The sequence below is a fragment of the Moschus berezovskii genome, chromosome 8 (assembly GCF_049115385.1).
Source record: "Moschus berezovskii isolate FMDL1 chromosome 8, NW_MosBer_1.0, whole genome shotgun sequence".
NCBI lineage: Eukaryota > Metazoa > Chordata > Mammalia > Artiodactyla > Moschidae > Moschus > Moschus berezovskii.
Window position 1 is genome coordinate 98,152,460 of NC_142467.1, and position 24,416 is coordinate 98,176,875.

Sequence of the window (24,416 nt, forward strand, 5' to 3'; positions counted from 1 at the left end):
CAGCGGTTTACGCTGTCGGAACGGAAGGGAAGCAGGAAACCGCGAGTGGAGAAAGGGCCCCCAGATGTCAGCTGGGTGCCGGGAGCCCCGAGGGTGGGGGAGTGGGATGGGCGGTGGCTGCAGCCTTCCCCGCAGAGGCGTGGCTCGTGGGCGGGGACTGCGGTCACAGGGCAAGGGATCCCGGAAGGGCCTGGGGCAAGCTTCTGTGCGGCCCAGGAGGCTCCGCCCCTATTTAAAGTAAACTGTGCGAAGCCCCGCCTCCAGGGAGGCAGTGCTTTCCTGACGCGTGTGCAGTGGGTCGGAGAGCCGCCATGCCGGAGCCGCGCGGGTCGTCGCCCCTGCGGGTGAACGCGGCGTTCGCGGCGCGGTACGGCCGCTACCGTGAGCGAGAGGAGCTGCAGCGGCGTGAGTGCGGGGCGCATGCGCCTGGGGAGCCGGCGCGTGTCGGGCGGTCCGCAGGTGGGGCTATCTGGTCCCCCAGGCTCACCCGGGTGGGGGCCTCGCATCTTTGACCCACAGTGAAAGATCGCTACGGGGACCGGCACAGCGGCAGCGACTCCAGCTCCGAGTCTGATTCCAGCGACGAGCACGTGGTGAGCTTCTCCGCCTCCGTCCCGGAGTTGCGGGAGGTGTCCAAGGGCCCTGTCTCATCCTGGCCTGGACTTACAGGGGGCAGCTGACCTCCAACCCCATCGTGCCTTCATCCCTGACAGTCTAACCATTTCTCCCTGTCTGCCTCTGTTCCCAAAATGGGGCATCCCTGTGCCACGTGGAGCACCCAGCTTTTCCCCACACCAGCCCTGATCTTCCCAGACTCACCGAGCCATCCAGCCCTTCCTCTCTGCCCGCCTGCCCCTGTATCATCCATCCCTTATTGATTCCAGGAAGTACCACCACCCCCTTTCCTGCTACCTTTTTTTGCTTCCTATTCTCTACTCATGTGTGGTCCACCCCCACAGGGTCCCCTCTCCCACCCATTTGACCCTCCCTCCCACTCAGATCCAGCCCTCCAGCCCTCCCCCCACCTGCCTCTACCCAGCTGGATTCTCCTGTCTTCTAACCTGTACCCCTCCCTACACCCTAATTCCCAAACCCTCTCAGCCCTCCTGCCCCTGTTGCTTACTGCCCCCATCACAGCCTTCTTCTGAAGTCTGTCCCCACCCCCTTTTTCTGCTCTAGGAATTTGACCCCCAGCAAGAGCGTGACTTTTACAGGACTCTCTCCTTGTTGAAGAAGAAGGACCCCCGCATTTATCAGAAAGATGCCACCTTCTATCAGCAAACAGGTCTGGGGCTGCTTCTCATGGGACCCTGAGTCCTCATTGCCTTAGAAGCTGTTGTGGCTATTTAATGACTCTTTCCATGGTGGCTCAGACAGTAAAGAGTCTGCCTGCAATGCGGAAGACCTGGGTTCAATCCTTGGGTCAGGAAGATCCCCTGGAGAAGGGAATGGCTACCCACTCCAGGATTATTGCCTGGGAAATCCCATGGACAGAGGAGTCTGGCAAGCTGCAGTCCATAGTGTGCAAAGAGTCAGACACAACTGAGCAACTAACACTTTCACTTTTTTTTCACCTGCAAGTCAGAACTGATTAGCAGAGGGACTTCACTGGTCGTCCAGAGGTTAAGACTCTGCACTTCCATCCCTGGTGGGGCAACTAAGATCCCACATGCCACGCAGCACAGTCAAAAGAAAAAAAAACTGATTACTTATCAGCTAAGAGTGTCCAGGGTTATGACTTATTGTCACTATTAATGGCTGTGTGTCTGGCACTATTCTGAGTGAGAATTACTCACTGAGTGATCACCACCAGCTATTACCAGGTAGTAACAAGTGTGATGCCTGTTTGATAGCAGGGAACTGGTGGCTCAGGGATTTGAAACCTCCATCTGACTCTGGCCCAGCACAGATATTCTCTGCCTGGGGGAGGGAGGGGGTTTTGGGTGTGGGTGATGAGAGGTGTGTCTTGTGGCGGCCCTGCAGCATCGTCCTCAGACAGCGAAGAGGAGCCGGCAGCTGAGAAGCGAAAGAAGGTGCCACCCATGTACCTGAAGGACTACGAGAGGAAGGTTATCCTGGAGAAAGGAGGGTGAGGAGACAGCCTAACTCCTCTGCTTCCACCTTCCCAGGGCAGGTGGACACATGGGGACTTAGGGGCAGGGGTGGGAAGAAGCCAGTGGCTCACCAGAGTTGGGGGAACCCCAGAGAGCAGGAGGCTTGGTGATTTGCCGGCATCCCACTGCCCCCACCCCCCAGCTGTTGCTCTGTTTTTGAATTTTTGTCTCTTAATAATTTTTATTGATTTATCTTTGGCTGTGCTGGGTCTTCAATGCTGCGAGGGCTTTTCTTTAGTTGCAGCAAGCAGGGGCTACTCTCTAGTTATGGTGTGTGGGCTTATTGTGGTGGCTTCTCTTGTCGTGGAGCACAGGCTCTAGGGCATCTGGGCTTCAATAGTTTGGACATGTGGGCTCAGCAGTTGTGGTCCCCAGGCTCTAGAGCACGTGCTCAATAATTGTGGCGTAAGGGCTCAGTTGCTCCAGCATGTGGGATCTTCCTGGATCAGGGATCGAACCCGTGTCTCCTCCTGCATTGGAAGGCGGATTCTTTACCACTGAGCCACCAGGGAGGCCCCAGCTGTTGCTCTTAAGAGCCCCCCACCCCACAGTGCCAGACAGGCCAGGGGGAGTCTGTTCTGAAACCTTCATCCTTCCTTGCCCAGCAAATATGTCGATGAGGAGAATTCAGATGGGGAAACCTCCGATCAGAGACTCCAGGTGTGTGGGATGGAGTCTGGAGGGGAGGGTTGGGGGGCTAAGGGGCCCATGACTGGGTCTGAGGCCCCTGTCACTCTCTCTGCAGCAGACCTCATCAAAGAGTTATGTGGAAGAACAGAAACAGCTGAAGGAAAGGTGAGCCCTGGAGCCGGCTGAGCTGTCAAGTGGAAAAGAGTTGAGGCTCTGAGGTTGGCAGACCCAGGTTCAAATACAGCTCTGTCACTTAATGTGTCCACTTAATGGGCACTTGTGTGCCCTTGGGCCTGTCATTTGCTGTTCTCTGGGCCTCAGTTTCTGTATCTGTGAAATGGGGTTGATCATGGGCTATATGTCACAGCACTGCTCTGGCCTGCTCAGGAGAAGCTCAAGGCTTATTAGTAGATAGGGCTCATCTTTGGGGTAACGGGCAGGGCCAGCGCACCCATCCTGAGGCTTGTTTTCTCTCTTGGGCAGCTTCCGGGCCTTTGTGGAGGACAGTGAGGATGAAGACAGTGCCAAGGAAGGTGGCTCCAGTTTGCTGCAGAAGCGTGCTAAGAGCAAAGAGGAGAAGGTGGGTGCTGGGTCCCACGGGGGCGGGGCTGTGGTGGGGAGAGGGGGCACCAGGGGTGTCCCTCAGATCCTCATTGCTGGCCATCCCTCAGGCCCAGGAGGACGCTGACTACATTGAGTGGCTGAAGGGGCAGAAGGAGATTCAGAACCCTGACACCCTGAAAGAACTGGTGAGTTCCCATCCCTGGTTACTGACCCCCTAAACTTCCCAGTCTGCCTCCGTCCAACCTTTTCCTGGAAACTGACCCTTGAGTGGCCAGCCAGGAGCACACAGTCTGTTCCTTTTTTTTTCCCTTGGACCATGTGGCCTTTGGGATCTTAAGTTCCCCAACCAGGGATCAAACCCATGCCCCCTACAGTGGAAGCGTGGAGTCTTAGCCACTGGACCCCCAGAGGAGTCCCTAGGAGCACATCCTCTGAGGATGGGGTCCCCACATCTCTGGGTCTCAGCTTCTATAACATGGGGATTATCCCACTTACTTAGACTGGCGGTGAAGCTGCAGTCACGTACAGCCACTGGCTGCCCGCAATCCACGCCCCCACCCTCCTGCTTCGCTGACCCTGAGCCCCTGACCTGGTCTTATCACACACCCTTCACCCCTAGACTCACCTCAGGGAATTCTGGAACAACCCAGACCTGGACGAGGGGGAGCGCTTCCTGCGAGATTACATCCTCAACAAACGCTATGAGGAAGAAGGGGAGGAGGAAGACGAGGAGGAGGAAAGGTGAGTGCCCCTGTCCCCCAGGGGCCTGGAGACAGCACTGGCCAGAAAGGAAAAGGCACTGGCTGTTTGCTTTATCACACAGAGGGTAACAGAAATAGGGACTTCCCTGGTGGCTCAGTGGTAAAGAATCTGCCTGCCAATGCAGGACACATGGGTTCGATCCTTGGGTCGGGAAGATCGCCTGGAGTGGTGGAGAAGACTCTTGAGAGTTTCTTGGACTGCAAGGACATCAAACCACTCAATCCTAAAGGAAATCAACCCTGAATATTCATTGGAAGGACTGATGCTAAAGGTGAAACTCCAATACTTTGGCCACCTGGTGTGAAGAGCCGACTCATTGGAAAAGACCCTGATGGTGGGAAAGACTGAAGGCAGGAGGAGACGGGGATAACAGAGGATGAGATGGTTGGATGACATCACTAACTCAATGGACATGAGTTTGAGCAAGCTCCAGGAGATAGTGGGGGACAGGGAAGCCTGGCTTTGTGACCATAAGGTCACAAAGAATCAGACACAACTTAGCGATTGAACAACAGCAGCCGAGTTAGCCTTTTTTTTTTTGGGCTGCACCACACGGTATGCAGGATCTTACTTCCCTGACCGGGGTTGAACCTGTGCCCCCTGCACTGGAAGCGCAGGTCTTAACCACTGGACCACCAGGGTAGTCCCCAGAATCAGCCTTTCTTGAGGAAGAGACCCAGAGTGTGGGCTCTGGAGCCAGGGGGCCCTGCTTCTGGATTTCCATACCTCGGTTTCCCCATCGGTAACATGGGGTAACGGTGGCTCCCTAGCCAAGCATTCTTGTGAACCAGCATGAACATGCTGGTACATAGGAGTGCAGGAGCTCTGCTGACCCCCCAGCCCCACCCCATCTCATCCCTCAGGGTCCCCGGTCCTCCGGTCCAGCTGGCTGTGGACGACTCCTCAGACGAGGGGGAACTGTTTCTGAAGAAGCAGGAGGACTTTGAGCTCAAGTACAACTTCCGCTTTGAGGAGCCAGACTCTGCCTCGGTGGGTGGCCGGACCGGGGGCTGGGGAGGACCTGGCCGGAGGGTCCCAGGCCAGGAAAGGAACCCAGAATCCTCTCTGGCGCCCACAGGTCAAGACCTACCCTCGGAGCATCGCCTCCTCCGTGCGCCGAAGGGATGAGCGCAGGAAGGAGAAGAGGGAGGAGACACGGGAGCGGAAGAAGAGGGTGAGTGACTTTTGGGGTGGCCTTTGGGGGGCTGTGCGGCCTGCAGGGGTTGGGGCGTTACTGACACCCCCTGACCTGCCGCCTGCAGGAGAAAGCGAGGAAGCAGGAGGAACTCAAGCAGCTGAAGAACCTGAAGAGGAAGGAGATCCTGGCCAAGCTGGAGAGGTTGCGGCAGGTCACGGGCAACGAGACGCTGGGCTTTGAAGAGCAGGACCTGGAGGATGACTTCGACCCTGCCCGGCACGACCAGCTCATGCAGGTGCAGCCCCAGAGCCCCAGTCTGGCTGTGCAACTGAGTGCTCCAAGTATGGCTCTGGAGTGAGCAGTCCCTTTTTGGCTCAGAGAAATGACCTGACCTCTTTAATCCTGTGTCTCTTGTCTGTAAAGTGGGTCCAAACTGAGGCATTTACCTCAGAGCTGTGAGAAATACTAAATGCTAATTCGTTTGGTAAATGCTTAAGGAACCATGGGTCGCTGTATTTCCTTTAAAATCATTTATTGAGCCATTAATGTTGATTGTTGTATTGGGAGGGGGAACACAGGTTCAGACCATGGAAACAGGCAATGAGTCCTGGATGGGAGCCGCAGTGGGGACCCCAGGCACCAAAAAGTGGACCCAGACTCAGCCTGGGGGTTTATGGAAGGGAGAGTGAGGATGACTAGATGGGCCAGGTGAAAAGTGGAGTGGGTGGGTGCTGTGCAGTTGAAGTTAAACCTTAATCCTGAGCTCCAGGTTCTGTGTTTGTTAGTCGTTTCTGTCTTTTGGGGTGCTTGTGAGAATGCAGTGAGACACAGCTCAGTGTTGGGCATGTCGTAGGTGTTTATAAGTGGCACAGTTGGCAATATTGGCCTTCACCAGCCAGTGGAACAGGGGGGCAGAGAGCGGGAGGGTCGATGGGGCAAGATGAGCTAGGAAGCGGGGGTGGAGGGACCTGGACACACAGGATTCAACCCACATCAGGAGCTGGGTCCTGGGGGGCGGTGCTGGGGAGTCACAGAAGGTGCAGGAGCACCACTGTCTGGCGCGGAATGGGCCCTGCTGACCCTCCCGGCCCCGACCCTGTAGAAGTGCTTCGGGGACGAGTTCTACGGCGCCATGGAGGAGGAGAAGCCGCAGTTTGAGGAAGAAGAAGGGCTGGAAGGTGAGGTCACTTGGGGTACCAGGCTGGGGGTGGGGGTGCTTGGCCTGCTGATGCCCTGTTCACCCCCTGCCTGTCTGGCCTGAACCAGACGACTGGAACTGGGACACGTGGGCTGGGCCGGAGCAAGGTGGAGCTTGGAGCCAACAGGAGCTGCACTGCGAGGACCCCGACTTCAATGTAGGTGCCTTGGGCATGGGAACCTGCGGGGGGTGCCTCAGAGGGTCCCACGGCAGGCCTGACCTGTGTGTCCTGGCAGATGGACGCCGACTATGACCCCAGCCAGCCCCGGAAGAAGCAGCGAGAGGCCCCTTCGCTGGGCAAGAAGAAGCGAAAATCGCCCTTCGCTGCGGCTGTGGGACAGGAGAAGCCTGTGTTTGACCCCGGTGAGGCCCAGGCGGGTGCCGGTGGGTGGGCAGGGGCTCCCTGGGGCCCAGCACACCCCGATAGCCTGGCTCTGTCCCCACTCAGGGCACAAGACATTCGAGGAGTACCTGGACGAGTATTACCGGCTGGACTACGAGGACATCATTGATGACCTGCCCTGCTGCTTCAAGTACCGCACGGTGGTGCCCTGCGACTTTGGACTAAGCACTGAGGAGGTGGGACCCTGGGGTACCCCAGAAGCAAGTGGGGATGCCCAGAACTGGCCATGCTGTGACACAGCCTATTTATTTCTTTATCTCCAAAACAACAGGACCAACAGTGCTAATAATAATATTAGTAATATTGCCTGCCACAAAGGTTTTCTGTGAGGCAGGGGCTCAAACAGTGCTCTGCCCACAGGAAGCCCCAGTAAATATGTTTTAATTCTGTATATTGGCAGCAGCGTGGCCATTAAGACTTGGCACCAGTTGAAATCTTGACTGGGCCACTCACCAGCTGTATAACTTTGGACATGTGACTTAAGGCTCTGTAACTTGGTTTCCCCATCTGTAAAATGGGTCTTATAACAGCCCCACCTTATGACTGGATGTGAAACAAATGTGCTTTGAATGTCACTGTGCTCTAGCCATGATGGCTGTGGATGCTTGACAGTAAAAATAGCCAATGATGATTGAGCTTATACCATCTGTATTCACTTCATCATCCTGAAAACCTTCCAGTAGGTTCTGAGGGGGGATGCCCAACTCCTAAATGAGGAGACTTAAGGTCTTAAGGTTGGGAACCTGGGTCTTATCTGTATTAGCAAAGCTGGTCACTGGCACAGAGACTCCTCCCCTGGTTTGAGTCTGCTGGGACCACAGTGTACCGGTCAGGGCCCAGATTGTAATCTGACATTAGCCATTTCCTGGCCTTGTGACTTGAGGTAAGGATCCCCTCCTCTGGGCCTCAGTTTCCCCATCTGACGCCCCCAACAAGAAAACCTCCATTGGCCTCTGCAGAAATCAGTTCTTTCTCACCATTGTGACACTGCTGCTCAGTGGAACTAGCGTTACCTTGCTTTGACCCATGAGGTGACTAAGGCTGAGTCAGGGCCCCCCCGAGGGTCACTAGCAGGACCTCACCCTCCATTCCCTTGCAGATCCTCGCTGCTGACGACAAGGAGCTGAATCGGTGGTGCTCCCTGAAGAAGACCTGCATGTACAGGTGATGGGGTGGGGCTGGGCCGGGTGCCCCGGGAGGAGGGGCAAGCAGGCTGGCAGGCAAGCATGGGCCCCATCCAGGCCACCCAGCAACAGATGTGTCCACTGGGGGCCCGCAGGTCGGAGCAGGAGGAACTGCAGGACAAGAGGGCGTACAGCCAGAAGGCCCGGAACGTATGGAAAAAGCGGCAGATCTTCAAGTCACTCTGCCCAGAGGAGTGAGTATGGCTGGTGGAGGGGTGGGCTTTGGAGCCCTGTCAGGCCCGGGGTTTGAGTCATGCTTTGTCAGCTGTTTGTCACATGACCTTGGGGGTAGGGTTTCCTTTCCAGTACCTGGGCATCAGGTCTTAGCTGGGCCATAGCTGTATGATGTTGGGCAACTCATTTTCCCTTTCTGGGCCTGTTTCCTCATTTGCAAAATGGAGATACAGATGGCTCACTTCTTGCTGGGTTTTTCTGTTTTTTGAAGATTAAGTAAATCAATTCATGTAAAGTGCTTAAAACAATAAATGCTGGATAGCTATTAGCTCTTGTTACTGTTACTATGCCTGTTATTTCCTGATCTATAAATCAGGAGTGCTCACAGAGTTGACATAAAGCTAAAATGAGTTAGTTTGTGTGAAGAGCTTAGTGTAGGCACAGGCTCAGTGATCAAGAGCATCAGTCATCCACTCCGGCTTCAGAGTAGAAAAATCCCAGTGTGGTTTCAGACCTGTGTTTGAGCGCAGGCAGGCCCCCAAATTGTTCTGGCCACTTCTCTGAGCTGCCCCTTTTCTCATCTGTAAAAACGGGCCTATAAAAATTGTGACCGGCCTGGGCTGATCCATGACTTTTCTTCCTCCAGGGCAGAGATGCCCACGGAAGCCACAGGGAAGCCACAGAGAGACAGAGCTGGCTCATCGGGACAGCTGGTGGCACTTGATGGGGCCTGTGGCAAGCGGTCCCGGCCTGAGAGTACCCCAGCAGAGGAAGAGGCAGAGCCTGTGACACCCACGGAGAAGCTGGCCCCCCACAGGCGGAAGAGGGGCAAGAAGGCACGTCTCCTGGGCCCCACAGTGACACTCGGGGGACGTGAGTTCAGCCGCCAGAGACTGCTGGCCTTTGGCCTCAACCCCAAACGGCTGCACTTCCGGCAGCTGGGCAGACAGCGGAGGAAGCAGCAGGGGCCCAAGGGCAGCCACTGAGCTCAAGGGAGCCTGCAGGGGCCCCTTCCCCCACATCTACCTATAGGCCAGGGAGTCTTCCCATCTTAAGAGATGTAGAAGCTGAGGCCTACTCAACAAGCTTCCCCAGATGACTCGGGGAACCTCCCCTCAAGACACACTCAAATGCTGGGCTCAGCAACAGCCACAGTCAAGTCAAACGGCTTTATTAGCCCCCAGCAGCCACGGCCCCTCCTCCCTCCCACCAGCTCTTGGCAGGATAGGGGCTTTGTGACTGGTGAGGGGCATGGACGGTCCAGTGCAAACTACAGTACGGAGTCAGGCCCTGAGTGGGTGCCCGGGGGCCTCCCTCCCTGCCCCATGAGGAGGGCCCAGCTGGTGGGAGGCAGGTGTGCGGGCTCTCTTCCTGGATGAACGGCCCCAGCCCAGAGGCTTCCTGGACTGGTCTCTCAGCTGCACTTGTCAGGGGGGAGTTCAAGCTCCCACACCTAACATGACATAAATTAAAAAATAAATAGTGTCGTGTCTTCTCCCTTATCTCCTCCCTTTATAAAAACACAAAGTCCTCAGAGCTTGGGCGTTTAGCCTTGAGGAGCCGGCCACTGCGAGGGAGCCGCAGTGTCTGCTGGGAGGGCGGGGAGCAGAGGTCATCCAGGCTGTGGTCCTGAGCATGGCCCTCGACCAGGGTGAACATGGGGTAGCGTTCTGTGGCTGAGGAGGAGCTGAGGACCTGGTGGGAGGAGAGAGAGCAGCTCAGTCCCGAAACCATGATAATTATCCAAGTAGATATAATTATTTTAACAGTCATATTTATCAGGTGCTTCCTGAACTCAACTCCCATCCCTCCAGGGCAGTGATGCAGACCAGCCAATCAGCACCTTCCATGCTCTGGCTACAGTGATTGGCTCAGCAATGAACATATGACCTTGTGCAACCAATGAACCACAGCCCTGGGATTTTCTTTCTCTAAGAATGTGGGACTCTTTTCACTGAATTAGATAGTGGGGGTGGGGTGGGGCAGCTCCCCTGGTGGCTCAGCAATAAAGAATCCCAGGATCCCTGGGTTGGTTTCCCCTGGAGAAGGAAACTGCAATCCTCTCCAGTATTCTTGCCTGGGAAATCCCATACACAGAGGAGCCTGGCGGGCTACAGTCCATGGGGTTGCAAAGAGTCAGACATGACTGAGGATGTGTGCATACCCAGAGAAGCTGGTGGCCATTTCTTGCCACCATAAGGGTAAATCCCTGATAGAAAAACAGAACCAAAGGACAAGGCACGTCCTGCCACTTCAGCCTCTGGGGACCAGCTGTTCCCTTAAATTTTTCATTTCATGATGCTTTTTGCTCTAATCAGAGCTGGGCTTTCTAATCAGACCTAACCCAAGCTGAAAAACCCTCTAGGGCTCCTGCAGGATAATAATCCTGACAACATGGCCGGGTCTGCTGGCCTCATGGCCTCTGTTCCTCTTCCATTGCCCCCCACCTCCCAGCACACCCGGCTCACCCTGGTCAGCTCTGAGCAGAGCGTCTCAAACTCCTTTCTGTCTCCAGCATAGAAGCCCACGGTACAGCTCGGGTCCATCTTGGCAAAGGCCATCTTGCGGGGTGAGGTGCAGTGGAAGGACTGGGGGGATAGACGAGGGAGGCTCGGGGGTTCCCTCCACATGCCTGCAACCCCACCCTGGGGATCCCAACTCGCTCACCTCCAGGGGGAAGTCAGCCTGGCTGACATCCACGGTGGGCTGGCAGTAGTGTGGGTCCAGGTAGAGCAGGAAGTCATCTGCAGGGGAGGACGTGTGAGGGAGGGGTGGCAGTGGAAAGGGGGGTGGAGGTGTGATGGAGCAGCATGGTGTGGGCCTACCCTGGTAGCCGATGAAGTACAGCGAGTGGCGGGGCTTGCCCCCCATGATGCCCAGGCACAGTTCTGAACGAAGGAGCTCCTGCGGGAAGGAAAGGGGGTGGAGTGAGGGCCCAGGGCAGTGCTGTCAGGCACCCAAATGCCTCACAAAGCCCCAGGGCTTCTTCCCTGGTGGCTCAGTGGTAAAGAGCCCGCTGGCCAATGCAGGAGACACGGGTTAGGTCCCTGCTTGGGGAAGACCCCCCCAATGCCACGGAGGAACTAAGCCCATACACCACAACTACTGAGCCTGTGCTTTAGAGCCTGGGAGCTGCAACTGCTGAAGCCCATGCCCTAGAGCCTGTGCTCCCCAACGAGAAGCCATTGCAATAACAAACCTGCACAGCCCAAAAAAGAGTAGCCCTAACTCGCTGCAACTGGAGAAAAACCTGTTCAGCAGCAAAGAGCCAGCACAGCCAAAAATAGATAAATCATTAAAAAAAAAAAAGACAAAGGCCCAATGTGTGCAAACCCAAGCCTGTGCTGGGCCCCGGGGGGTGGCAGTGACCAAGATAGACAAAACCCTGTCCCCATGGAGCTTATGTTCTAGTGTGGGAGAGTGAAGAACAAGAGGAGTACATTCTGTTGTGTGTCAGAAGGTGGGTGCTCTGGAGAAGAAGAAAAGGAGGGAAGACGGCTTTGCAGTGTTAAGCAGGGGGAGTCAGGAAAGACCTCACTGAGAGATGACGTTTCAGCAGTTAATGGAGTTCAGAATTGGTTTTGGGAAAGAGCACTCCAAGTGGTGGAAATGGCAAGTGCAAAGGCCCTGAGGCAGGTGTTTTCTGAGAACAGAAAAGAGGCCTGTGTGGCTGGGGCAGAGTGAAGTGAGGTGGAGTGTGTGGGCAGATGGTAGAGGGCCTTGTGGGTTGTGGGGAGATCACTGGCCTTTGTTCTGAGTGTAAACACACCGGGGTCTTTGCAGCCTTGCTGTTCCTTTTGCCTGGACTACTACTTCCCTGGCTTCTCATTTGCTTCTGGCTAGAGAGGGGCTTTCCGAGGCTGGGCAGCCACCCCCACCTGCCCTTCATCATGTTGGTTTTGGTTCCTTTAGAGTACGAGTTGCAATGCCACAGCTGTCAACTTGGTTCCACACCTACTGCCTGTTACTCCCCCACTAGAATGTCAGTTCCCAGAGGGCATGAACTGTTGCCTGTTCACCTCTGAGTCCCCAGCAGCTGAGAGGGTTTTTGGTACCTAATAGGTGCTTCATAACTACTGGATAATCCAATGAAGAGACAAAGGAAGCATAAACCCCTAACCCAAGCTGAAAATGTCTGCAGGGCTCCAGTGAGGGGGGTGCTGCGGGGAGGCACGGGGGAGCCTGGCAGAACCTACCTTCACGCAGGGCACGTACACGGGGTTCAGAGTTTCTCCACCAAGCCGCACTGGTACCAGGATGACCACGGACTTCCATTCAGCCGTGGGGTCTGGCCGGGCCACCAGGCGTGCCACGTCCGCTTTGTATACTGCAAGGACAGGGCAGCAGGTCACGTTCTCACCTGCCCATCAAGTCTCACTGTACGAACCTCACCTGAGCAACCTCCCTGGATGACACTCCTGTTGCTGGCAGAAAAGCTTTCCAGCATTCCCCAGCCCCCGCCCCAAACTCCCTCAGACAATCCCAGGCACACCAGGCAAGTATGGACACCTCCATTTCACAGAGAGGGCGACTGAGGTCCTGAGATTATGACAAAGAGTGTAAAGCCAGGAGGGAGGTGAAGAGCTTTCCCCACAGCCCAGAGTGCCTGCCCAATCCGGGCCTGACTAGTCTTCCCCTCCTTGGCACCTGGGTTTGCGAGATGGAAATAGGAGCACCAAGCAGTTCAGCAGTCAGCTGGATGTCCCTTTGTGTCCCTCCTCAAGTTCCATCCGCTGGTCTCTGCTTTCCTGTCATCTCCCTCGTGGCTATGTAACCCCCTCCTGACTCCCAGAAAAGTACATTCAATCCTTCCTGAAGAGAAAAGCTGCAATGGTCTGAATGCCCCAATCATGTCCAACTCTGTGTGAACCCATGGACTGTAGCCTGCCAGGCTCCTCTGTCCACAGGATTCTCCAGGCAAGAATACTGGAGTGGGTTGCCATGCCCTCCTCCAGGGGATCTTCCTGACCCACGGATGGAACCCACATCTCTTAAACATCTCCTGCATTGGCAGGCAGGTTCTTTACCACTAGCGCCACCTGGGAAGGCTCCTTCCCCCATTTCATATGTTGAAATTCTAACCCCCCCACCAAGTGATGGAATGAGGAAGTGGGAGGTCATGAGGTCATGAGTGACATCACTGCCCCGGTAAAAGGGACCCCAGAGAGCATGCTTGCCCATTTTGCTGCCTGAAGATACAGAGAAACAAACCAGGAAGTAGGCCCCCGACAGACACCAAAACAGCCAGTGCCTTGATCCTGGACTTCCCAGCCTCCAGAATTATAAAAAATAAACACCTTGTTTACAAGCCATCCAGCCTGTGGGTGCCTGTTTTGTTTTGTTGGCTATGCTGTGTAGCTTGTGGGATCAGATTTCCCTAACCAGGGATCAAAACCAGATCCCAGTGAAAGCACCAAGTCCTAACCACTGGACCACCAGGGAATTCCCTGGCCTATGGTATTTTCATTATACCAGCCCTAACAGACTAAGAAAGAGGCTCTCAGTGAAAAATTACACCTTGCCCCAAACACCTATATTTTTTCATTAAAATGTATAGGATCTGTAGATTCCTTGATACCAATCCACGAAGGCTCCCTTTCTAAACTGATAGGGAGGGCATAATAACAATGAGGGGGGTTTCCCTGATAGCTCAGTTGGTAAAGAATCCGCCTGCAATGCAGAAGAACCTAGTTCAATTCCTGAGTTGGGAAAATCCACTGGAGATGGGATAGGCTACCCACTCCAGTATTCTTAGGCTTCCCTTGTGGCTCAGCTGGTAAAGAATCCGCCTGCAATGCAGGAGACCTGGATTCGATCCCTGGGTTGGGAAGATCCCCTGGAGAAGGGAAAGGGTACCCACTCCAGTATTCTGGCCTGGAGAATTCCATGGACTGTGTAGTCCATGGGGTCACAAAGAGACACAGCTGAGCGACTTTCACTCAGTCAATGAGAGCTAGTATTGAGTGAATACTTACTATTATGAGAAGCTCTGTTCTAAAAGTTACTTTTTTTTAAATTTAAAACTGTTATTTGTTTTTGGCTGTGCTGGGTCTTCACTGCGCTCTGGCTTTTCTCCACCTGCAGAGAGCAGGCGCTGCTCTCCAGTTGCGGTGCACCAGTTTCTCATAGCCAGCGGCTTCTCTTGTTGTGGAGCACGGGCTCTCGAGTGAGGGCTTCAGTAGCTGTGGCCCTTAGGCTCAATAGTTTTGGTTCTTGAGCACAGGCTCAGTAGTTATGGCACATGGGCTTAGCTGCTCTGCGGCATGTGGGATCTTCCTGGATCAGGGATCAAAACCATCCCTCCTGCATTGGCAGGTGGGTTCTTTAGCACACTAAGCCACCAGGGAAGCAACTAAGAGTTATGTTTATCACTGACTCACTTAATCCTCATGAACACCCTGTGAGGCAGAGGAGAGACCTGACTTTTGTAGGCATTAGCACTGTTTACAAAGTAAACATGAGTTGGGGACTTCCCTGGCGGTCCTGTGGTTAAGACTCTGCCTGTAAATGCAGGGGACACGGGTTTGATCCTTGGCCTGGGCAGATTCCACATGTCGAGGGGTAACTAAGCCTGTGCGCCACAACTACGGAATCTTGAGTGCCTGGAGCCTGTGCTCCACAGTGATGGGAAGTCCATGCACCATAACTCAAGAGTAGCCCCTGCTCACCACAGCTAGAGAAAAGCCCACCCGCAGCAACAGTGACCCAGTGCAGCCAAAAGTAAATAATCATTAATTCTTTTTTAAAAAAGAGTGAGTTGGACCTGAGAGAGGAATTCCTTCTGTCCTTTATTCTATTACTCAGAGAAGCCCCTGAAGTCTCCTCTCCTGATTTGAGAGAATGAAGGGATCCTGAGCAGCGCCCCGCCACCCAATGTGGGCCTCCAGTCCTTTCCAAGGGTCCCTCTGCTGCAGAACTTCTTTCAGCCTCTGAGGAAAGTGGGTCCTAAGAGGTGGCTGAGGCAGTGACTGGCTCAGGGTGAGAACCCCATGACCTCAGCCCCCAGGCCCTTACCTGTGCAGTCCTGAGAGACGTACACCACCAGGCGGGTGACCTCTGAGCAGCTCTCCACTGCTTTCCTGGGGATGGGAGGAAAGGCCTGAGTTCCCCGGGGGGTACCCAGGGGCTCCCACGTCCCCTGCCACAGCCCTCACCTGAGTATGTGTGCCACCAGAGATGGCCCATACCAGTCGCCTGCCTTCTTGCCTGAGCCCTGCCCCAGCTCCACCAGCCGGTGTAGGCCGAAGGGGGCCCGGGGATGGTCAGCGAACCAGGACACAATCTGCCGGTGCCGGCGCTCCTGCTCCAGCTCAGGGGCCTGGGCCCAGCGCGGTGGCATCCACCGGGCAGGCCCCCGGTACCGGTTGGGAGAGGCCAGCCCTGACGGCTCATGGGGGCCCAGGCCTGCGCCCTGGGACCACGTCCAGTCTGGTAGGGATGCAGCAAATAGTCAAATAGCGATGGTGTGAGGGGTGGGGCAGTTCCCATGATTCACACACAACACTCATGCTCCATTAGAAACCTCGTGTTTAACTACACTTTTCACAGTCCTTAAACTTACTATTATTTTTTACATTTTGGCTGCACTAATGCCATGTGGGAGCTTAGTTCCCTGACCAGGGATTGAACCTAGCCCCCTGCAATGGAAGCATAGAGTCTTAACCGCTGGGCCACCAGGAGTGAGTGAAAGTCGCTCAGTCATCTCCAATTCTTTTCGACCCCATGGACTGGGGCCTGCCAGGCTCCTCTGTCCACAGAATTCTCCAGGCAAGAATACTAGAGTGGGTAGCCATTCCCTTTTCCAGGGGATCTTCCCAACCTGGGATCAAACCCATGTCTCCCACATTGCAGGTGGATTCTTTACTGTCTGAGTCACCAGAGAAGCCCCCTTAAACTTATTGTATAAACAACTCTCACTCCATCCCCAAACTTAACTTTACACACAAGTCTAACAGGACTTGAAATTCTTGGTTTACAAACCATTCTAACACTGCTGAACTGGGGTTGGCGCTATACTCCTACTGTGCCCTTCCCCCTCCGCCACCGCTCACCTCTGGGCAGGAAATGAAGCAGAAGGCCCTGAGCCAGCATCATCTGCCCACTTCGTAACATGCACCCCCAGCCACAGTCTGAGGTCAGGCTGCCTCCAGCGAGGGGTGGGAAGTCCCGGCGGTATGTGAGCCACAGGCGGGATACAAAGTCCCGCTGGAAACGCTGGATGTCACCTGCAAGAGCAGGCTTGTTAGCTACCACCAGAAACACCCCTTTGGGGCCTCCTCCAACCCTAGTCAGGGGCCACCAGCTCACCCTCGCCTTCGAAGCGGTAGCGGCGGCCACAGAGATGGACACTGGAGATCTTGCTAAAGCTGGTCCGGCTTTTGACTGCCCAACCTGGGGAGAAATAGGGCAGCCCCCAGCAAGATGAAGCACTTGCTTGGCAGACACACACCCTAACAGGACAGCAACAGTGCTTACATGCCCCCATGTGTGAGACGGGGACTCTCCTAGTTCTTATGTCAGGGTAGGCTCTTGGGGAATCTGTGCTACATTCCTCTCAGATGGAGGCAGGGCCCCTAGTAACAGCCACATGTATTGCCTGTGCATGCTCAGTCATGTACGACTCTATACCACCCCATGGACTGTAACCCGCCAGGCTCCTCTGTCCATGGGATTGTCTAAGCAAGAACATGGAAGTGGATTGCCCGTTTCCTCCTCCAGGGGATCTTCCCCACCGAGGGAGAGAACCAATGTCCTTTGAGTCTCCTGCACTGGCAGGCAGATTCTTTACCAACTGCGGCACCTGGGAAGCCACATGCATGTCTGCCATTAATTTCAGGATGAATCAAAGCGGGTTGGATTATTGTACCCATTTTACAGTGGAGGAAAATGGAGGCACAGGGAAACAAAAAAACCTTGTCCTAGGTCACACTGAGGAGTCGACTGAGACTTGAAAACACATTTCCCTTTGGACCTGCCAGCCAGCGGCCCGCCCTGGGTTGGGCAGGGCGGGAGACGACTCACAGGTGACTCACAGGAGGGAAATAAAGCATTGGCAGGGTCCTGGTCTCCTTGACTCCCACCGACCTCCTAGCCCTGCCCGCCTGAACTTCAGCTCACTCTCACGTCAGTATCAAAGCCCCGGGTCCCGCCCCCTCCTCACCGTACTTGACGTTGTTCCAAGCGGTCAGGAACTTCGCCTTAAACTTGTCCACTTCGTCCGGCTCTCCCGGGCCGCTGCCGGGCGATGCAAGAGCGGGTCCGCTAGCTCCGGAGGGCCCCAGGCCGTTGGGGTCAGGGGTTCGGGGTCCCCGCGGCCTGCGGCCCTCCGGGCGGCGCGCGTCCTCCGGACTCCCGCTCCGGTACTGAGCGGCGGCCGGCGACACGGAGTTCATGGGCTCACCGGGAGGGCGGACCGAGGGCCCCGTGGGCCGCGCGCGAGCGCCCCAGAGGCCAGGACGCGGCCGGGACGCGGACGCCCAGGAAAGTGCTAGTGGGGCCCCGGCGCGGCGACCAGGCCCCCGGGCCCGGTGCGGGACACGATCACCGCTGCCGCCGCCATTTTAGCGGCCCTGGCCCCTGGAGGGAGGCGGGCGTGACACAGCCGGACGCCCCGCCCCGGCCCGGCCCCCAGCCTGGGGCCCCGGCCCCGGTCCCGGGTGGCGGCGCCGGGGCCTCCTGGCGCGGAGCCTCCCAGCAGCGCCACGCGACCCCCACCGCCGCCCGCCTTATCGCGGCGCCCAGGAGCGACCGAGCCCCTGCAGGTACTTATCGGAGGCCCCAGAGCCGGGATGCCCCGCCCCTATCCCGCCCCGCCCCCGGTTTCGACCCCGCCCCTGCCCGGCCCCGCCCCGCCCCCGGTTTCGATCCCGCCCCCTCCCGGCCCCGGCCCCGCCCCCTCCAGGCGCAGAGGGGCTGACCACCCACCGTTCTGCCGTTTGCACCTGCTTGCGTCCCCCGAGGGATCAGAGTGCCCCTCCGAGAGCTGCGCAGCCAGGACCGCCTCCACCGGGGGCCCAATCTGTGCGTGACACCCACTCACCCAAAATCCCCCTTCAAGCCACATCTCTACGTGCTTCAGTTTCCTCAGGAGCAAAAAGGGACTCGAAAATACAACACAAACGAATCTTCCTAATTTTACTGAGGAAAAGACGCCAGACCAAAAAATTTTAAAGTATGTACTCTATGGTTCTATTTAAACTCTAGAAAATGCAACCTCATCTATAGTGGTTGCCTGGGGGTTGGGTGGGGAGACGTGGGAGGGAGGGATTAAAAAAAAGAACTAGGATTTGTTTAGTATTAATATCTTGATTATGGTGATTGCTTCCAGCTCAACGGATTGTACACGTTAAAAGTGTGTGGTTTGTTGTATGTCACTTATACTCAATAAAACTGCAGTAAATGTTTTCAATGCATCTAACTTAGAGGAACGTTTGGAAGACAGCTGAGTTCATCTCTCTAAAGTGCTTAGTATGGCATTTGAGGCACAGTTAGGGCTCAGCGAAAGCCAACCGTGACCTCACAGGCAGAATGAGTGTAGTGACCCTGGAAACCACAGAGAGGGTGGCCTCTAGTGGCCAGCTCAAGGGCTGTGTGCCCAGCCGGCTGAAGGAAGTTGGAAGAAGGATCTGGACAAGGGTGTGTGATGTGCAGACCTGCCTCCTTTCTCAAATTCGATAGGTGCCACCCCACTTCAGGACCTTTGCACCTGCTGTTGCCTCTGCCTAGACCTCTCTTCCCTGAGATATCTGCATGGCTCTCCCTCAGCCTCCTTCAGGATTTTACTCACATGTCATACCTGCAGTGTGACCATCTTCAAAATTCCACCCCATCCCTGCCCTTGGGACCCTTCTCCCTTCCCTGCTACATTTTTTTTTTCCCAGAGCAGTTATCATAAACTGATTGTCTGAGTAAGCTGGGGCTGCTATAATAAATAGGGCAGACTGGGCAGATTATGTAACAGACATATTTCTTTTTAAACAATTTTTAGACATTTCTTTATTTATTAATGGTTGCACTGGGTCTTCATTGCTGCTTCTCAGTGCAGTAGCTTCTGTTGTTGCAGAGCACAGACTGCAGGCCCGAGGGCTTGATGGGCTTCAGCAGTTGCAGCACGCAGGCTCTCAGTAGCTGTGGCCCACGGGCTTAGTTGACCCATGGCATGCGGGCTCTCCCTGGACCTGGGATTGAACTCCTGTCCCCTGCATTGGCAGGCAGATTCTTATCCACTGGACCACCAGGGAATTCCCAGACATTTATTTCACATACTTCTGGATGGTGGAAGTCCAAGATCAGGGTGCCAGCGCTGCAGGGCTCTTGGTGAAGTCCCTGTTCCTGGTTACATCCTCACATGGCCTTTCCTTGGTGCATTGCACACAGAAAGAAATACCTTGTTTCTCTTCCTCTTCGTAAGGGCATTAATCTAATTATGGGGGCTGTACCCTCAAATCCTCATCTAACCCCAATCAATTCCCAAAGGCCCCACCTCCTAATAACTTCACATAAGGGAGCTGGATTTCAAAATATGAATTTGGGAGGGGGGGACACAAACTTTCAGATCAAAGCACTGATCTTCTATTTGTATATAATTCTTATTATGTTACAGCACTGTCCCCACCACACCTTGAGGGCAGACATATCTCTGTGCATCTTGGTCACTGCTGACTCCTCAACACTCAGCATGGGCCTGGCATATATTGGTGCTCGAGCAACTTGTGGGATGAAAGGAGAGTTTATAGCCTCTCGGGGAGCGGGGGCGGGCTATAAACTGACTGGGGTGGCCACAGGTGACCCCCTTCTGTTTGATTTCCTGCCTGGACCCCCTCCCACCACGGCCACCACTGTTGATGGAAACTGCCCACCTTGGCCAGGCAGGATGATAACCACTGGCATGCGTGGTCTCACAACAGGAGATTCCAATAAATAATACAGCACTGCCGCCAAAACTAACCAGGAGAATTCCGGAGGAGCCAAAAGGAGGGAGGAGATGCCAGTCCATCATATGTCCTACCAACTTCCCAGGATCCTTTGCGCTGAAGTCCCTCTTGGCTGAGAGATTCGAACCACCACGAAGGACCCTGAGTCAGACCAAATACGGGCCAAGCAAGATGACTGGCCAGAGACAACTCGGAAACTAACCCCATCACCATAAAATGTGAGACTTCGAGCCACGTGGTAGAGCAATTCTCCTGAGTTCCCTTACCCTGCTGCTCTCTGTCTGGGCATGCCTTGCCAATAATCTTCTCAGACAATTCATTTCCAAGTGTTAGACAAGAGCCCATTCTTGGGCCCCAGAAGGGGTCCTCCTTCCTGCAACAGTTCCCTCCTGGAGGAGGGAAGTGATTTACTGTGACCCTCAATTCCTTCCCTTTACCCTCATTTCATGCAAGTATAGCCACAACCTCAGCTGTCCACCTGGTGTCTGTCCCCACCCAGCATCCAGTTGCCACTTGTATCCCCCTTGGAGGTCCTCCAGGCTCCCCAGGTTTGGTGCACCCTTAATTGATCCTGTCTTTCACCACCACTGGCTTTTCCTCCCATGCCCTTGGTTCCCCCATACCCAGGCTTCATTGTCTCCCTCCCCGGTCTGTCAGTCCACCTACTAATCTGTCCGTAATTGTCCTCATGTCCCCAAAGGAGCAGAGGCTGCAGCCAGGTGTCTTAAATAGATGACCTTGCTTCTCTATACCTTAGTTTCTTCATCTGCCAAATGGGGTAGTAATTGTTCCTACTTCCAAGGGCTTTGGAGAAGAATGAAATGAAAATGCAAAATGCTTAAAACACAGCAACTAGCTCTTTATTGTGAATTGTTACTGCTATTGTCGTTCTTACTCCCACCACTGCCCTCCGAGGTCTGGCCCCCACCACCACTGTTGCATCCTTCTTGGCCTCCTGCATGCCATCGTTGACCCTTCAAATCCACACAACAGTTGGAAGAAACTATTTTTAAATATTTCTGTCTTTATTTGGCTGCACTGGGTCTCAGTTGTGGCATGAAGGATCTTTGATCTTTGTTGGGTCATGTGGGAGTTTTAGTTGTGGCAAGCAGGTTTGTTTCACTTATTATTATTGATAGCTGTGGCATGTGAGGTCTTTAGTTGCGGCATGTGGAATCTAGTTCCTCGATCAAGTATCAGACCCTGGCTTCCCTGCATAGGGAGCTCAGAGTCTTAGCCATTGGACTACCAGGGAAGTCCTAGGAACATACCTATATATAACATTATTTTCCTGAACAATTTCCACCACACACAAAAAAATCTAGAGCAGCATTGTTCAATAGAAACATAATATGAAGCACATTTTTCAATATTCTAGTAGCCATGTAAAAAAAATGCGGATAATTGGATTAAAAAGTGGGCATGAGGGACTTCCCTGGTGGTCTAGTGGTTAAGAATCTGCCTGGCCATTCAGGGGACACAGGTTTGATCCTGGATGAGGAATTAGGTGGAGAAAGAAGTGGCAACCTACGCCAATATTCTTGCCTGGAGAATCCCATGGACAGAGGTGCCCAGCAGGCTACAGTCCATAGGGTTGCAAAGAGTCTGGCAGGACTGAAGTGACACAGCAAGCATGCATGCATGAGGAACTAAGATCCCACATGCTGGGGCAACTGAACCCGAGTGCTACAGCAAAAGATGCTGTGTGAAGGAATGAAGATCCTGCATGCTGCAACTAAGACCCACTGCTGCTGACAAGGGCTTAGTCGTGTCCAATTCTTGAGACCCATGGACAGTAGCCCACCAGGCTCCTCTGTCCATGGGATTTCCCTGGCAAGAATACTGGAGTGGGTTGCCATTTCCTTCTCCAGGAAGACCCGCTACCACTAAATTAAAAAAAAAAAAAAATTAAGTGGGCTTTAAGCAGACAGGGTAGAGATCCCTGGAGGAAAAGAACCAAACATACCTTTTTGACATAAGAAAAGTGAAACTGAAAGTCATTCAGTCATGTCCTACTCTTTGCAACCCCAGAGACTGTAGCTCACCAGGCTCCTCTGTCCATGAGATTTCCCAAGGTAGGACACTGGAATGGGTAGCCATTCCCTTCTCCAGGGATCTTCCCAACCTGGAACTGAACACAGGTCTCCCGCATTACAGGCAGATTCTTTACCATCTGACCCACCAGGGAAGCCCTTTGACATAAGAGAAGCCATATTTTTTTACCCTAAGGCATTTTGTGATCTAAGCCTGGCTACAAGCTTGCCCTTGCTCAAGTCTCAGTAATTAATGATCATAAAGAAAGGAAAGATAGAGAAACAACTGTTATCAGGCAAGAGAAGAAACAACAGTGAAGGTAATAAATTAGTTGTAAAGACTTCCAGTTCTGTTTCAGTGGTAAAGATTAGCCTGAAGCACTTTCTTGAAGCATTTTGCAAAATTCAAACCTCCCTCAAGCACTCAGCCACCAGATTAACTAGACCCTAAGATCAAATTGCCAACATCCAATGGATCATCAAAAAAGCAAGAGAGTTCCAGAAAAACATCTGTTTCTGCTTTATTGACTATGCCAAAGCCTTTTACTGTGTGACTCACAATAAACTGTGAAAAATTCTGAAAGAGATGGAAATACCAGACCACCTGACCTGCCTCTTGAGAAGCCTGTATGCAGGTCAGGAAGCAACAGTTAGAACTGGACATGGAACAACAGAGTGGTTCCAAATAGGAAGAGGAGTACGTCAAGGCTGTATATTGTCACCCTGCTTATTTAACTTATATGCAGAGTACCTCATGAGAAACGTTGGGCTGGAAGAAGCACAAGCTGGAATCAAGATTGTCAGGAGAAATATCAATAACCTCAGATATGCAGATGACACCACCCTTATGGCAGAAAGTGAAGAAGAACTAAAGAGCCTCTTGATGAAAGTGAAAGAGGAGAGTGAAAAAGTTGGCTTAAAGCTCAACATTCAGAAAATTAAGATCATCGCATATGGTCCCATCACTTTATGGCAAATAGATGGGGAAACAGTGGCAACAGTGGCTGACTTTATTTTGGGGGGCTCCAAAATCACTGCAGATAGTCATTTTCATGGCTGCACCATGAAATTAAAAGACGCTTACTCCTTGGAAGGAAAGTTATGACCAACCTAGACAGCATATTAAAAAGCAGAGACATTACTTTGTCAACATGAAATTAAAAGACGCTTACTCCTTGCAAGGAAAGTTATGACCAACCTAGACAGCATATTAAAAAGCAGAGACATTACTTTGTCAACAAAGATCTGTCTAGTCAAGGCTATGGTTTTTCCAGTAGTCATGTATGGATGTGAGAGCTGGACTATAAAGAAAGCTGAGTGTCAAAGAATTGATGCTTTTGAACTGTGGTGTTGGAGAAGACTCTTGTGAGTCCCTTGGACTGCACAAAGATCTAGCCAGTCCATCCTAAAGGACGTCAATCCTGGGTGTCCATTGGAAGGACTGATGTTGAAGCTGAAACTCCAATACTTTGGTCACCTGATGCAAAGAGTTGACTTATTTGAAAAGACCCTGATGCTGGGAAAGATTGAGGGCAGGAGGAGAAGGGGACGACAGAGGATGAGATGGCTGGATGGCGTCACCGACTCAATGGACACGAGTTTGGGTAAACTCCAGGAGTTGGTGATGAACAGGGAGGCCTGGCGTGCTGCGGTTCATAGGGTCACAAAGAGTCAGACACAACTGAGCAACTGACCTGAACTGAACTGAAGGAATAATAACGTTGATCTTTTCTAATCCTCCTGATTTCAAATAACTAAAGCTTGGACTAGGGCTTCCCTAATAGCTCAGTTGGTAAAGAATCCACCTGCAATGTAGGAGACCCTGGCTCAGGAAGATCCGGGATAGGCTACCCACTCCAGTATTCTGGCCTGGAGAATTCCATGGACTATATAGTCTATGGGGTCTCAAAGAATCAGACACGACTGAGCGACTTTCACTTTGAGAGCTTGGACTCTGTTAACCTTTGTCCAAATTCTATGCTGAATTCTCCTTTTCTCAAGCCCCTTTATGCCTATGCACATAATCTTAGCATAAAAGGTCCCCAATTTTGCTGCTTTGAGAAAGATCCCTGGTTGTGTCCTTGGGCTTGACACCCACCAAGAGGCAGGTTTTCCAGTAACAGGCAGAGGATCCGAATCGATAGTCTTCCAAAGAAGACATATGCATGGCTAACTGGTACATGAAAAGGTGCTTGGCATCACTAATCATCAGAGAAATGCTTACCAAAACCACAATGAGATAGCACCTCATGCCTGTTAGAATGACGATTATCAAGAAGGCAA

General features: G+C 53.5%; 2 protein-coding genes across 4 annotated transcripts; one reads left to right on the forward strand and one right to left on the reverse strand.

Moving 5' to 3' along the window:
* Positions 1-255: 255 nt before the first annotated feature.
* Positions 256-9,665, forward strand: KRI1 (KRI1 homolog). Of its 2 annotated transcripts, none has more exons than XM_055430405.2 (19): positions 256-405; positions 520-593; positions 1,180-1,285; positions 1,984-2,089; positions 2,720-2,774; positions 2,860-2,909; positions 3,228-3,324; positions 3,416-3,493; positions 3,928-4,049; positions 4,934-5,060; positions 5,149-5,244; positions 5,333-5,503; positions 6,311-6,386; positions 6,475-6,563; positions 6,643-6,769; positions 6,855-6,985; positions 7,909-7,973; positions 8,089-8,187; positions 8,814-9,665. In XM_055430405.2, exons 1-19 carry the CDS (start codon positions 312-314, stop codon positions 9,151-9,153), a joined length of 2,103 nt encoding a protein of 700 aa, XP_055286380.2. In that variant the 5' UTR covers positions 256-311; the 3' UTR covers positions 9,154-9,665. The 2 variants fall into 2 exon arrangements, with proteins under 2 accessions (XP_055286380.2, XP_055286381.2); XM_055430406.2 differs by having other exon boundaries at positions 2,863-2,909.
* On the reverse strand, positions 9,323-17,949 carry ATG4D (autophagy related 4D cysteine peptidase). 2 transcript variants are annotated; one of them, XM_055430408.2, is made up of 10 exons: positions 17,328-17,949; positions 16,475-16,558; positions 16,219-16,392; positions 15,355-15,595; positions 15,182-15,246; positions 12,364-12,494; positions 10,993-11,071; positions 10,835-10,911; positions 10,636-10,755; positions 9,323-9,862 (listed from the first exon to the last, which is right to left on the reverse strand). In XM_055430408.2, exons 1-10 carry the CDS (start codon positions 17,557-17,559, stop codon positions 9,680-9,682), a joined length of 1,386 nt encoding a protein of 461 aa, XP_055286383.1. In that variant the 5' UTR covers positions 17,560-17,949; the 3' UTR covers positions 9,323-9,679. The 2 variants fall into 2 exon arrangements, with proteins under 2 accessions (XP_055286383.1, XP_055286382.1); XM_055430407.2 differs by having other exon boundaries at positions 15,322-15,595; positions 17,328-17,948.
* Positions 17,950-24,416: the final 6,467 nt, after the last annotated feature.